This window comes from Aplysia californica, unplaced genomic scaffold, assembly GCF_000002075.1.
Source record: "Aplysia californica isolate F4 #8 unplaced genomic scaffold, AplCal3.0 scaffold00058, whole genome shotgun sequence".
Lineage (NCBI taxonomy): Eukaryota > Metazoa > Mollusca > Gastropoda > Aplysiida > Aplysiidae > Aplysia > Aplysia californica.
This window is the reverse complement of record NW_004797328.1, coordinates 369,287-381,162: the sequence shown is the minus strand read 5'-3', so window position 1 is coordinate 381,162 and position 11,876 is coordinate 369,287. Positions and strand designations below refer to the sequence as shown.

The 11,876-nt window shown below is 39.2% G+C and overlaps 1 protein-coding gene and 1 long non-coding RNA gene across 2 annotated transcripts; both read left to right on the top strand.

The window, feature by feature from the left end:
- The first annotated feature begins 312 nt into the window (after nucleotides 1–312).
- Nucleotides 313–4,307, top strand: LOC101851792 (fucose-1-phosphate guanylyltransferase). Its single transcript, XM_013079629.2, has 2 exons — nucleotides 313–874; nucleotides 2,128–4,307. The coding sequence occupies exons 1-2, from the start codon at nucleotides 682–684 to the stop codon at nucleotides 3,759–3,761; spliced, it is 1,827 nt and encodes a 608-aa protein (XP_012935083.2). The 5' UTR covers nucleotides 313–681; the 3' UTR covers nucleotides 3,762–4,307.
- A 1,768-nt stretch (nucleotides 4,308–6,075) lies between these two features.
- LOC118477288 lies at nucleotides 6,076–11,529 on the top strand. Its single transcript, XR_004858271.1, has 2 exons — nucleotides 6,076–8,117; nucleotides 8,163–11,529. It is a non-coding gene; the product is annotated as an uncharacterized LOC118477288 (long non-coding RNA).
- The last annotated feature ends 347 nt before the right edge of the window (nucleotides 11,530–11,876 follow it).

Here is an 11,876-nt window from a genome sequence, read left to right as displayed (position 1 = left end):
ACACACACATGCACAAAAAAACCTAAAGTGTACCGGCCGGTGGGTATGTTTGTTGTTGTTGTTTTCAAATCCCTTTAGCTGCGAGCATTTCGCTCTTGGCAGCGCAATGCCTCCCTCAAGTAACCACATGTCCTTTCCTTGTCACCAATCGGTATAAAATTGAATGTTTTTCTGTCCATCCGTCTGTCTGTCTGTCTGTGTGTTGTAGGGGTGAAGTTCTGAGGTGGAGTGAGGTACCGATGGGAATTACAGCCGGTCAGTTCTGCAAACCACCAGCATCCCCTGCATATTATTATACATAATCAGGGTGAGGCATAATAATTTGAATTGAGGCCTGTTGTTTGGACATGTTCTTATCTGAACACGTGCTTATCATAAAAGTTCCTGGGGGGACAACTGTTAAGATCTATAAATACCTTATCAGTGAAGGAAATTCAAAGCATGGGTGGAGTGTTTAGTTTACTAAAAAGCCACAATATTTACTGCAGGTGTTGTGGTATCCAAGGTGCTGTAGAGTAATAGAAATGTTGGTTAGAGAGCTAGAACAGATCATCAAATTTATGTGAAAGTTTTTGATGACTGGTCATGAAATATATGGCAGGGTTTTTTTTTACCATCTAAAGAATACACTGTACAGATTATTTAGTTTAGAAGTTTTGATGACTTGCTTCAACGAACAACATGTTTTTTCCTTTACCAGGCAGACCCAAGGACAGCTCTGGAAAACCTTTCTGGGATATCCTCGTCATAACAACCTCAGATGCTTCACAAAAAGAAGCTTTTCAAATCCAGATTGATGAGAAAATTAAGAGACAGGAGCTGCCTCTTGATTTGCCCATTCACATCATCTCTGATCCCCCAGGAATTCGGATAGGTAGATTGAACTGTCAATTTCCTATGAGTGTCTATGTAACAGTAAAAAGCTTTGTATGGATCTCTTGTTTGAATTTATGCCTCGAATTTGACTATCTGTCAGTCCTGCAATAATGTTGAATGCTTTAACTGAGTCTGACACCTTTGGACTCCACCACGTACCAGTCCCCGTCCCCCAGTCGAACCCACAATACGCTGCTTTTCGTCTACTGCTTAATATCCACTACTGTTCACTGAGGCATGCAGTCAGTGCAGAACAGAAGGGTACTGGTACGACAGGGTTTTCAACCAAAATGTATCTGTTCTTGCTCCTCAAAAAGAAGATTCCATTAATTTTACACTTATAGCTCAAAGTAATCTCCCTCTGCAGTTTGTAATCGATATGATTTCTATGAAAAACCATTAGGTAATCATTTTTGGGAAAACTCATTAGACTCTGATAAATTAGGACTTTTTTTTCGTGAAATGATGGCATCTTGCAAGGTCATTAAGCCTTGGAAACATAAAATTCACATGATTCATGATCAGACGAGTATGGAGGATGATCTAAATATCTGCTGCCATTTTCTGAAAAGCTTTGATCTGGGCTGATTTGGGGCAGGGACATTATTATGTAGTATTATAACCACTCATGTGCCTTATTGAGGGCAGCTTTCCCTGATGCAGGCAATAAGAGTTGTGAGTATTTCTTTTTAGAAAATAAAAGTCGCTGTTATTGTATTCTTGCTCTTGGAAAGAGATTTGGAGAATCACACCTGTACTGATTTGGATCCTATAGGGCACATATAATATATGATATGATTTGTGACGTCTGATTGGTTTGGTTTATTTTTTGTCTAGGAAAGGAGGTGAGAGGTGGAGCAAGTTTGTAGATTTTAATATTATTTCAATATAGACCTAAACATACTGTTTAGAAAATGTCTTGCTTTTGGGCTATAGAAGAATGCTGTTTTTGTGATTGCTTATTCTTGAACAGACCTCATAAATGATAAAGATATAGAGTGTGCATACCACATTATTATGAGATACAGAAATTTTCTCACACTAGTGTCATGAGCAGAACTTTGACAACCACAATGTAAATTTTATCATTCTGTCAAACCACATGGGATTCAATAATGAAAATATGCAGCTACCTTAATCTTCTTTGTGAAGCACTGCTGTAGGAAATGATATCCTTTATGTGGTTTCATCGTTTTTATTCACCGCATGATCATATTCTCATAATAAAGATTCTTTTTATATAATTCTCAGGTAATGGAGGTTCCACTTTAGTTGCTCTGGAGAAACTGGAGAGCGAATATGGCTCTGAATTGTTTCAGAAAAAGATTCTTCTTATTCATGCTGGAGGATGGAGTCAAAGAATGCCTAGTTCTACTATCTTAGGAAAAGCATTTTCATTGCTACCTCATGGAAACCCACCATATCAGATGCTAGATCTGAAATTAGCACTCTACTGGCCTTTCGTAGAAAAAGTGCAGCCTGGTGTGTTCATTGCTTGTGCTGATGATTTTGTTGTGTATAGTTTGGGCAGTGATGTGGACTGGGAATGTCCTGCTAATGGATTCATAGCCCTTGCCCACCCGTCCCCCATCAGTATTGGAAGAACACATGGAGTTTATGTTTTGTCTGATGTAGATAAGATAGATACTGAGAAGAAAGTTGTCGTGAGCAATTGTCTTGAGGTGCTGCAAAAACCGAGTGACGAGAGAATGAAAACAAGAGGTGCTGTGCTGAAGGGAGATAGTCATACATTTGCCGATGGTATCTGTGTTCAAGGAGAAACTGTCTATACAGACAGTTGCTTTTATTTTGGAATGGATGTTGTCAAAAAGCTGCTCAACTTTAAAAAATCTGCAGGTGATTTGAGCTGTGAAATTGATGCCTATGGGGACTTTTTGCAAGCCGTAGGGAAAAATGCAACCAGCAGCTACATTCACAATGTTGGAAATGTAAGTCAAAAGACATCAAACTTGCTGGAGATGAGGCAAGGAGTGTTCGACTGTCTCAATGGCTCAGATATTCATGTCTTGGTACTGAATGCATCGGCTTTCATACACATTGGTACTACGAAGGAATTGTTGTACCATTTCTGCCAAGATGCGGATTTCCAAGCTCAGCTGGCCTTTGAGAAAGATGTCTTCAATGTTTGGCTGCGTGAAGAGAACAGTGACAATAATATCAAAAGATCTGACAGAAATCCTGAAAAGATCTCTGCTGATGCATGTGTCATGCACTCCGCCTTTTATTACGAGACAAGAATTGATGGTCAATGTGTTATTGATTTTTGTGATTTTGATGTGCCAGTTCACATCTCATCCAAATGTATTCTAAGCAATTGTCAGCTCAGTTTGTTAAATGAAAAGAACAGAGATGCTGAGATCAGTATTCCACCTTCTATGTTTTTCAACACTGTCCCTATAGTTGGAGCCCGCTTTGTAACTGTATACTTCAGTATAGGGGATAACTTGAAGAAATCTGTTTGTTATGAAGATATTGAGTCATTACCTTTCATGGACTCTGATGTAGGGCATTTTTTGGAAGATCAGGGATACACCATCAAGGAAATCTTACCTTCTGATGAGAAAAACAACTCTAATAGTGTCAGTGGAGCGTGTACATCTCCGGACACAAAGCATGTTGATGGAATGCACAAAGATAACAAGAAGACATATAGTCTATGGAATCTGAGGTTATACCCAGCTGCACCTTCGATGACCAGTTCTCTAGAGGAGGCTTTACAGGGACTGAGTTCACAGCCACGAAGAAAAGTCAGCAAAGCTTCAAAATCAATGCATTCAATGGCTGATCTTTTGAAAATCAAAGATGTGAAAGCCATGTTAAAGTTTCGCAGTGATCTGTTTGAAAAAATCAGGGCTAATGAATAGAGAGAATAAAGAGACTCCTCAACGGTCCTTGATTTAGTAATTTATTGAACTGCAAAGAAGGTTGGTTTTGTTATTAGGGTTTGATATCCCCTGCTTTATATTGTGTGCTCAATGACTTTCTTTCTTGTGATATCTGTAAACCACTTCAGTAAAATCATAGTGAGTAGAGACTACTCATGGCATTTTGTTACAAAACCTTTCAAATACAAATTTAGAGAAGTTTGTATTAAAAACCACTGCAAGCTATTTTATAATGATAACTCTCAATGATAACTCTCTCTGATATTTATTTTTTTGGTGAAAGTTGTTTACAATATTCAGATAAATTTTTGCGACATATTCTTCATATTATGTATGTACTGCTTTCATTTTATTATCCATGGCAGCTCATGCTCAAAGACTGCTGAGAAACTGCTTTAACTCTTTCCTGTTTACATTCTTTGCCTGTAATGACTGCCTGTATTTGTTCAACTCTCAGTACACATAAAACTTTCTAAACGCCAAGACAGACCAATGACACTGGCTCTGATACACTTTTTTTTCCTACTAAAAATGAAATTGAAGATAAATAATCAAATGTCAGTAATTCATTTTTTATTATATAGCTCCCGATGGATCGGAAAAGTAAAGTAAGTATCATATAGATAAGCTTACTGTATAAAAATACATTATTTTATTGACAGATTAAACTGTAGCGCTTCTATTATTTCCAGCTGTTTTAGCCAGGGTGAAGAGGAAAGGGTTATTTTAAAGATCTGTTTATTGTGATATTTTGAAACGTGTGATGTGGCCATGAGTTTTCCTGCTGCAGTCAAACCTCTTTATACTGCTTCCCTCGTTATATTGCCAGCCCTGCTTACCGCCAAGTTTTGCCAGGCCAATGTACAAAAAGGAACGCCTATAAACACAATATTTGCGTCTTTACACCGCCATTCGCCAATGGTCTGAGTTTTATGGTCCTTATCAGTTTAATATTAAATTTGCCCTGACATACCACCTACGAATTGGCTTCTAGAATGAGAAGCACACTCTATACGCTGTGCACAGCATCCACTCAGTGGTGGCTTGATAATTTCTTTCCCACACACGTCTCTGCAAGTTCGGCCAGTTTCTGGTGTTTGCTGCCGATGCCCTTGATTTGCGCTGATTATGATAATGCTAATATTTGTAGGCTTTGTCTATATTATAAAAAAGATTTTTGTAATTATAAAGTCACCTGGAGAAACTTCAAAGGAACTGCGCCACCTCAGCTTGTTGGCAAAATATATGGTGTCGCCAGGTATCGGCCCGATAACCAAAAGGCTGGTGGGCGCCTGTTAGACTTTTTATATTGTGAGGACTCGCTCTCAAGTCTACTTTAAACGTCTTTGGAGGAGGCAAAAGGACTGACGAGTGTATCAGATTTGAAAAAAGCTGTCCGTCTACAGGGTCCTTGACATGTATAGCCTGACCTCTAATTCGGCCAAAAATTTCAGTTTGAATTTACGTTAGGTTTACTGGAGCTGTACATGTAATTAATTGCTACTTGTTTTTCCCTTGGGCATGGCAATCAGTCAATCAAGCAAGATAGATCTAGATGAGGTAGAACTGACCACAGTTTGTCTTTAGTCTCTACCAGTCTACCACCGGTACAGATGGCAGTTGGTGCTATTTCGTTATACTGCTGTACCACCAACTTCATGCCTATCCCAAGCTAGGCAGAAAACAGGGTTTGATTGTATTTGATTTTGAAATTGTTTTTATGGGCAAACTAGTGTTTGACAATGCTTTTTGTAATTTGTTATGGTTATGACTTTTCGGTTTGATATGATGTTTCTGTGTATGTGTACGAGTAATTTTATTTGTCTTTTTTTTGGGTCTTTTTAAAAATTGTAGCTTGTTCCCTTTCGTCTGTGCACATTAAAAAAGCTCTAGCTCATTTATTAATCAACTAATGCGTATGTAAATTTACTTGGCACTTCTGTAGGTCAGGAACCAAACGCAAATATATTTTTTTTAAATCTTGATCCAGTACCGGGTAGGCCTTCCGGTAATAAAAAAGGGAACTTTATTTAGGTCCTATATTAAACACTGCTATAGATGATTTACAGTAACTTGACCCACAAAGTGCTCATTCTGAGACAGCGGCAACATCTGCCCGTATATTCAGTATAAACTTGTAGATTTCCTCCAAAGACTGTCCAGACACCTCCCCGTGAGTTTTGAAAAGTACTCACCCGTCTATTGGACTGTTTCTTAGACGTGCATTAAAATGTGTCGATGACAATAGGTCAACTTTTTTATTTTTTAGTTGTTTTTTTTGGGGGGGGGGGGGGGGACCGGCTTTAAGGTAACATCAAAGAAAATGTGTAAGAACCTTAGTTAGCAGTTACCCTCATAATGGGCTTTTAAATTCTGTTGGTCATCCAAATGACAGATGCGCATGTTAAAACCTGAGAAGATTAAACAGAGTGACTTGTTTTTATCTTGTTTTAATCAGAGACAGGCGAAAGTGAACAAGTAATAGTCATTGTTGCTGTGTTAATGGTCTCTGTGGTCTGGGCCACAGTGAACTCACATAGAATAATTATCCATTATTGCTATTACCATTGCTACTATTATAATATGTAGTTTTTATTGTTTAGTTAGCCTGTTAATGTTATGCTCAGTTGAGAGGAAGGTTGTAGGAGAGGATGACCTACAATGTATGTTAGTTTTGTCTCAAACCAAACCACACAGCTTCTTGACACTGCTATATTCGGCAATCTCGGATCATTTGCAAATGTTCAGTTTCTTTACTTTTTTTATTTTTCCCATTGGTAGTAATTTTACTATCACCCCTCTGTCCATGTTGTAGCCCATGGCTAGGACCAGCTTGGTTATTATTTTAATGCTTACATTACTTCCTGTTAAAACTTATATTAAAGGTGAATGCATATTAATATATATACATATAATATACTGTTTTTACACTCACTTTTATTATTTAACTACTTGTGACATTAAAATACTACCATCTTTATTTTGCTCTGCTGCTAGTGCTAGTGTGAAAGAAGAGTGGCAGTGTGTGTTGTGATGGGGGCATAGATGGAAAGTGTGCTGTTTTTGAGAATTTTATGACCTATTAAATCCAACATTTCGGAGGTTTAGCAGATCAAAAGTGTATTGTAACTGTGGTTTATAGAGGCCTGTCAGGTCACGCTGTTGTCATTTATTAAACTTTGAGCTGTAGTATGTGTGAATAATGTGACAACAGTTGAATAATTTATTTAAGTAGTTGTTATGATAATGTATTGAAAAGTGTTGAATATCATATTCCTAGCTCATTGTTGCACCATTTTTTCCCATGATGCATTGAAATTTTCTTTATTGAATCGTATTTAAGAACAAACGGTTAATTTTATTGTCTTGACACTTTAAAGAATTATGTGTGTCCTCCCACCCCACAGTGGCATGTTTTTATCTTAACTCCTTCTCTTACCACTGCACCACTTTATTATATTGCTGACTCATGTGATCCTGGTTGTTTACACTGTCCTGAAAGACACTCAGCCATCAATTGCCAACCTGCTCACAGGAATTGAAAATGCCAGTACTTACCATGTATGCATATATATGAAAGAGAGAGAGAGAGCTAGCTATGTAGCAATAGTAGGACTATATGATATTGTTGTATGTATTTTCTGAAAGCCAACTTGTATGGGATAGAGCACTATATAAATGCAATCTACTATTTTTACTATTATTACATTGTAGGGCCTACTTGTAACTGTTAGAACGCAATTAGCACATGTAGACCCACTCTTATTTTTTAAAGTTCAAATATACTCTGCTTTTGAGTAAGTATAGGTTATTATGTAGTTGCGAGAATTATAAAACCTCTACTAAAAACAAAACAGTAAATATAGGTTATACACGCAGCGAGATTTGCAGAATGTGAAAATATTTTCGTTATGTACGAGTTTTGCTATACAAAATACAGGCTATATCAAGGGAGATAAACAAACAAAAAATACCTGGCGAATGGGTCAAAATTTTACATTATAAGTACCCCTTACGCCACGACAGCTTGGGTTCATAGTCACTTTTGTTGTATTTACCTCCACTTTGCGTGTCGTTCACGAAGTGTCTCGAGTTCTCGTGCACAATCCAACTCCACGACCGTTAGTGACTTTGTTCTTCCCTAGCCAGGAGTTACCAGGTTGTCAGTAAGAAAACCAACACAAAGGCTAATGCTGCATCTCTCCCCTTGAAGTAAGAGACGTTTATACACAGCTTTGTACATTTCACAAACTCTGTTGTTTGCATTTAACTCGAAACGACGAATTAACTTAGAAATAAAAATAAATGTTCGAGGACAATGTCAGCTCCCCTGAGGTGTCCTTTTATTCTCTTGAGTATTCTACAAATCAAGCCTCTGAGGTGTCCTTTTATTCTCTTGAGTATTCTACAAATCAAGCCTCTGAGGTGTCCTTTTATTCTCTTGAGTATTCTACAAATCAAGCCTCTGAGGTGTCCTTTTATTCTCTTGAGTATTCTACAAATCAAGTCTCTGAGGTGTCCTTTTATTCTCTTGAGTATTCTACAAATCAAGTCTCTGAGGTGTCCTTTTATTCTCTTGAGTATTCTACAAATCAAGCCTCTGAGGTCGCTTAATGGTTCTCCTGAAGCTACTAGTGTGGGTGGCAGCTTGAGGAGTTGTTGTATAGGTGGGGACCTGATGGGAATCCCTGAAGCATCTTGTTCGAGGTCCTGCATGGGTCTTTGTTCACCCTGAGGTGTAGCTGGTAGGCCTACATGTGTTAAAGACATTCTGTTTCTGCGCAGTGGCGAGTTGCTGTTTTCAGGCTGAATGGTGTACGTTCTCGGGTTGTGATGATGTTTGATTACCCTTGCGTTCCGTCCCATATCTTTGATAAAGATGTTATCTCCAGGATTCAGTTCAGGTTGTGGTTTCCTGGCGAGGTGGCGTGTGTAGTATCTATTATCTGTTTCCTGGAAAAGTTTTGAGTTGAAAGATTGCGGGTGTAGTTTTTGTTCCATGATGGGCAACTTTGTTTGCAATTTCCTACCCATCAATAGCTCACTAGGTGAAAACTTGTTGAGAAGAGGAGTGCGATGTAGGGGTCATCGGCTTTTTCCACAGATTCTTTAGTGTTTTGATTGCTTGCTCAATCATGCAGTTGCTTTGATGATAGAGGGGTGAGCTGGTTACATGAGTAAAAATCCATAATTGAGCGCAAATTTCTGAACTTTGTGCTTGCAAACTGTGGACCATCGTCGGGCACTATGACATCAGGTATTCCATGTGTCTCTATAATGGACTTCAGCTTGTTGATCACCTGTGCACTAGATAGCTCTTCCAGTATTCTTATTTCTGGCCATCTGGAGTAGTAGTCTGTTATAGTCAGGTAAGTTTTGCCTTTGTTTGAGGTAGAACAGATCTGTGCCACATGTGACCAGGGTCGGTTCGGGAAGGAGGACGGAAGAAGTGATTCCCTGACATCCTGTCTCAGTCTGGCGCAGACCAGGCATTTCTTGATCATGTCTTCAATTATACTAGAGATATTAGGCCACCAAACTCTGTTGTGTGCTAGTGCCCTGCATTTGGTTACTCCAAGATGACTTTCTTGAAGTCGGTTGGAAGTGTCCATTCTTAACTCTCGATTCTATCATTGAAGAGAAGGAGGTCATTCACGATTGTGAAGTGTTGCTGGTTGGACCAATATTGTTTAAGAAGTGTGTTGGCAGGCATGCATATATGCTGGCCATCCGGTGTTGCAGTATTTGCGGATTTCAGAGATTTCTGGATCAGCCTTTTGATGGACTATTATTTCTGCTATATTCGTGAGGTTGCTAGAAGTGAGTTGAAGATTTGCTCCTTCATGGCTTGAACCTCTTCGTGGAAGCAGATGTCTGCCTCACTGGGATCATTTAACAGCTCTTGATATAGAGTCTGTAATCTGGGTTTTGCCTGAGACGTGAACAACTTCTTTATTGAATGGAGCAAGTCGGAGGCGAAATCGTAGGATGCGAGGTGGTAACTTGGAAAGCTCTTTAAACATTAAAGGAGTAATGAGGGGCTTGTGATCAGTCTCTATTGTGTACTGAAGACCTTGAACGTATTCACTGAGTCTTTCGGACGCCCAAGTCACTGCCAAGGTTTCTTTCTCGATGACTGCATACCGCCTTTCAGTCTCTTTCAAAGTGCGGGATATGTAACACACAGGCTTTATAGAACCGTCAGTCTGGACTTGAATAAGGACAGCTCCTAATCCTTCTTCGATGCGTCAGCTGCAATGATGGTTTTCAGTTCCGAAGAGTAGTGTGCTAGCACAGGGGCTGTTGTAAGTTGTTCTTTGATGGTTTTGGAAGCATTCACCTGTGGCTGCTCCCATGTCCATTCATTGTTCTTCTTGAGAAGCGAGCACAGAGGGTTTGTCATTGATGCTAAACTCAGGGCGAACTTCGTGATTTGGTTGATCATGCATAGAAATCTTTGTAATTCTGTGGCATTTTGAGGTTGTGGAAGATTCACGATGGCTTTGACCTTGGGACAGCTGTTTGATAACCTGACTGAGCCACAGCAGAGATGTGCTGATGGAGCAATTTTCCTTTCTACAGCCGCCAATGTTGTCCTCGGCCCTCTCACTGCCCGCCAAGTTAACCAGATTCAAAGCTGTGTATGTTTCTTACTTCAAGGGGAGAAATGTAGCATTAGCCTATGTGTTGGCTTTCTTTGAAGAGGTCAGTGCGAGCCTGGCGGTCGTTAATTCCTGTAACAATCTTGTCTCGTATTAAAGAATCTCTACAATCATTGCAAAAATTGCAGCTCTTGGCCAGACGTCAAAATCTGCAAGAAATGTATGAAAATGAAAGGTTTCATCTTGCGCTTGATTTCTTTTGTTAAATTTGAACCGTTCGTATGTTTCGTTCTGTTCTCCTATGACAAATTCATCAAATTTATGGATGATCTCTTGAAGTGTACGTCCGTCTTCACTTGTGAATTGAAACCTATTGTGGATTCTGAGAGCTTCATCATCGAGGCTATGAAAAAATAGGGCTACCTGGAACTTGTGTTCTAAGCATTCCAGGCATGATAGAAGGGCATATGTATTCCATCTTTGAATAATTTTCAGTTCTCCACTGGATTAGACCCCTGGACCAGTTTGTCTGGGGTGGTCTGATGCCTGCAATTATCAGTTTTGTGGTTTCATCTGCAGCAGCTCTGGTTTCTGGAGATATAGATATATCATTTCATGACAAGCTTACCTTGCCATAAATGTACCGTCCTTTGGAAATATGCACAGTCCTTAAGAAATATGCACCGTCCGTTTGAATGTGTTTAGAAAATCACCGCCTCCACCATATTGTATTTACCTCCACTTGGCGTGTCGTTCACGAAGTGTCTTGAGTTCCCGTGCGCAATCCAACTCCACGACCGCTAGTGACGTTCTTCCCTAGCCAGGAGTTGTCAGTAAGAAAGCCAACCCATAGGCTAATGCTACAACTTTTGTTTGTAGATCTGGGTTTTTACATTGATTTTTTAACTACTCATACCCTCACTATTTCTTGACCGAAGAACCTTTCTGCTTCTTTCACTCTGCCATGGTCCACTCTCTACTACAGCTTCACCTAAACCAGACCCATTCACATGCAACTGATTTCTGAACTGTGAAGCTTAGATCCTTTGTTGAACGCTTCTTTGCCGTATTTGCAATAAACACGTCTTTGGGCTCACCATTGCCCTCGGCCTATAATAGGTTGGCCTACACTCATTATAATAATATACCGTGCCTTCTGTCTCTTGCATCACAACTACTTTGATAAACAAAATTTGTGGTTGTGTTTAATTAGATCTTTCTTCGCCCATGTTGGATCTTTTTGCTATTTTCGAATTGTTTACGCTATGCGTATATTTTGATTACAAAGATCCGAAAAAAATTGGGCCCTAAAAATCTATTCATTATCTGGTTTTTCGCTGTGATGTATGTGTACACCATTGGGGTGCTAGACTGCCTTAATTAGAAAATGATTTTTCTAGTTACATCTCAGAGAATGTAAAAGTCACATTTAATCTTTTGGAGTCTATTTTTGCTCGTAGATTTGTTTTTGGGTCGTTTGCTAAAACCATAA

Excerpts from the sequence above, each read along its gene's own strand:
- LOC101851792 (XM_013079629.2), top strand. The coding sequence starts at position 682 with ATGTTTTTTCCTTTACCAGGCAGACCCAAGGACAGCTCTGGAAAACCT. Across the intron at positions 875-2,127 it reads TCCCCCAGGAATTCGGATAG|GTAATGGAGGTTCCACTTTA; the intron begins GTAGATTGAACT and ends TATAATTCTCAG.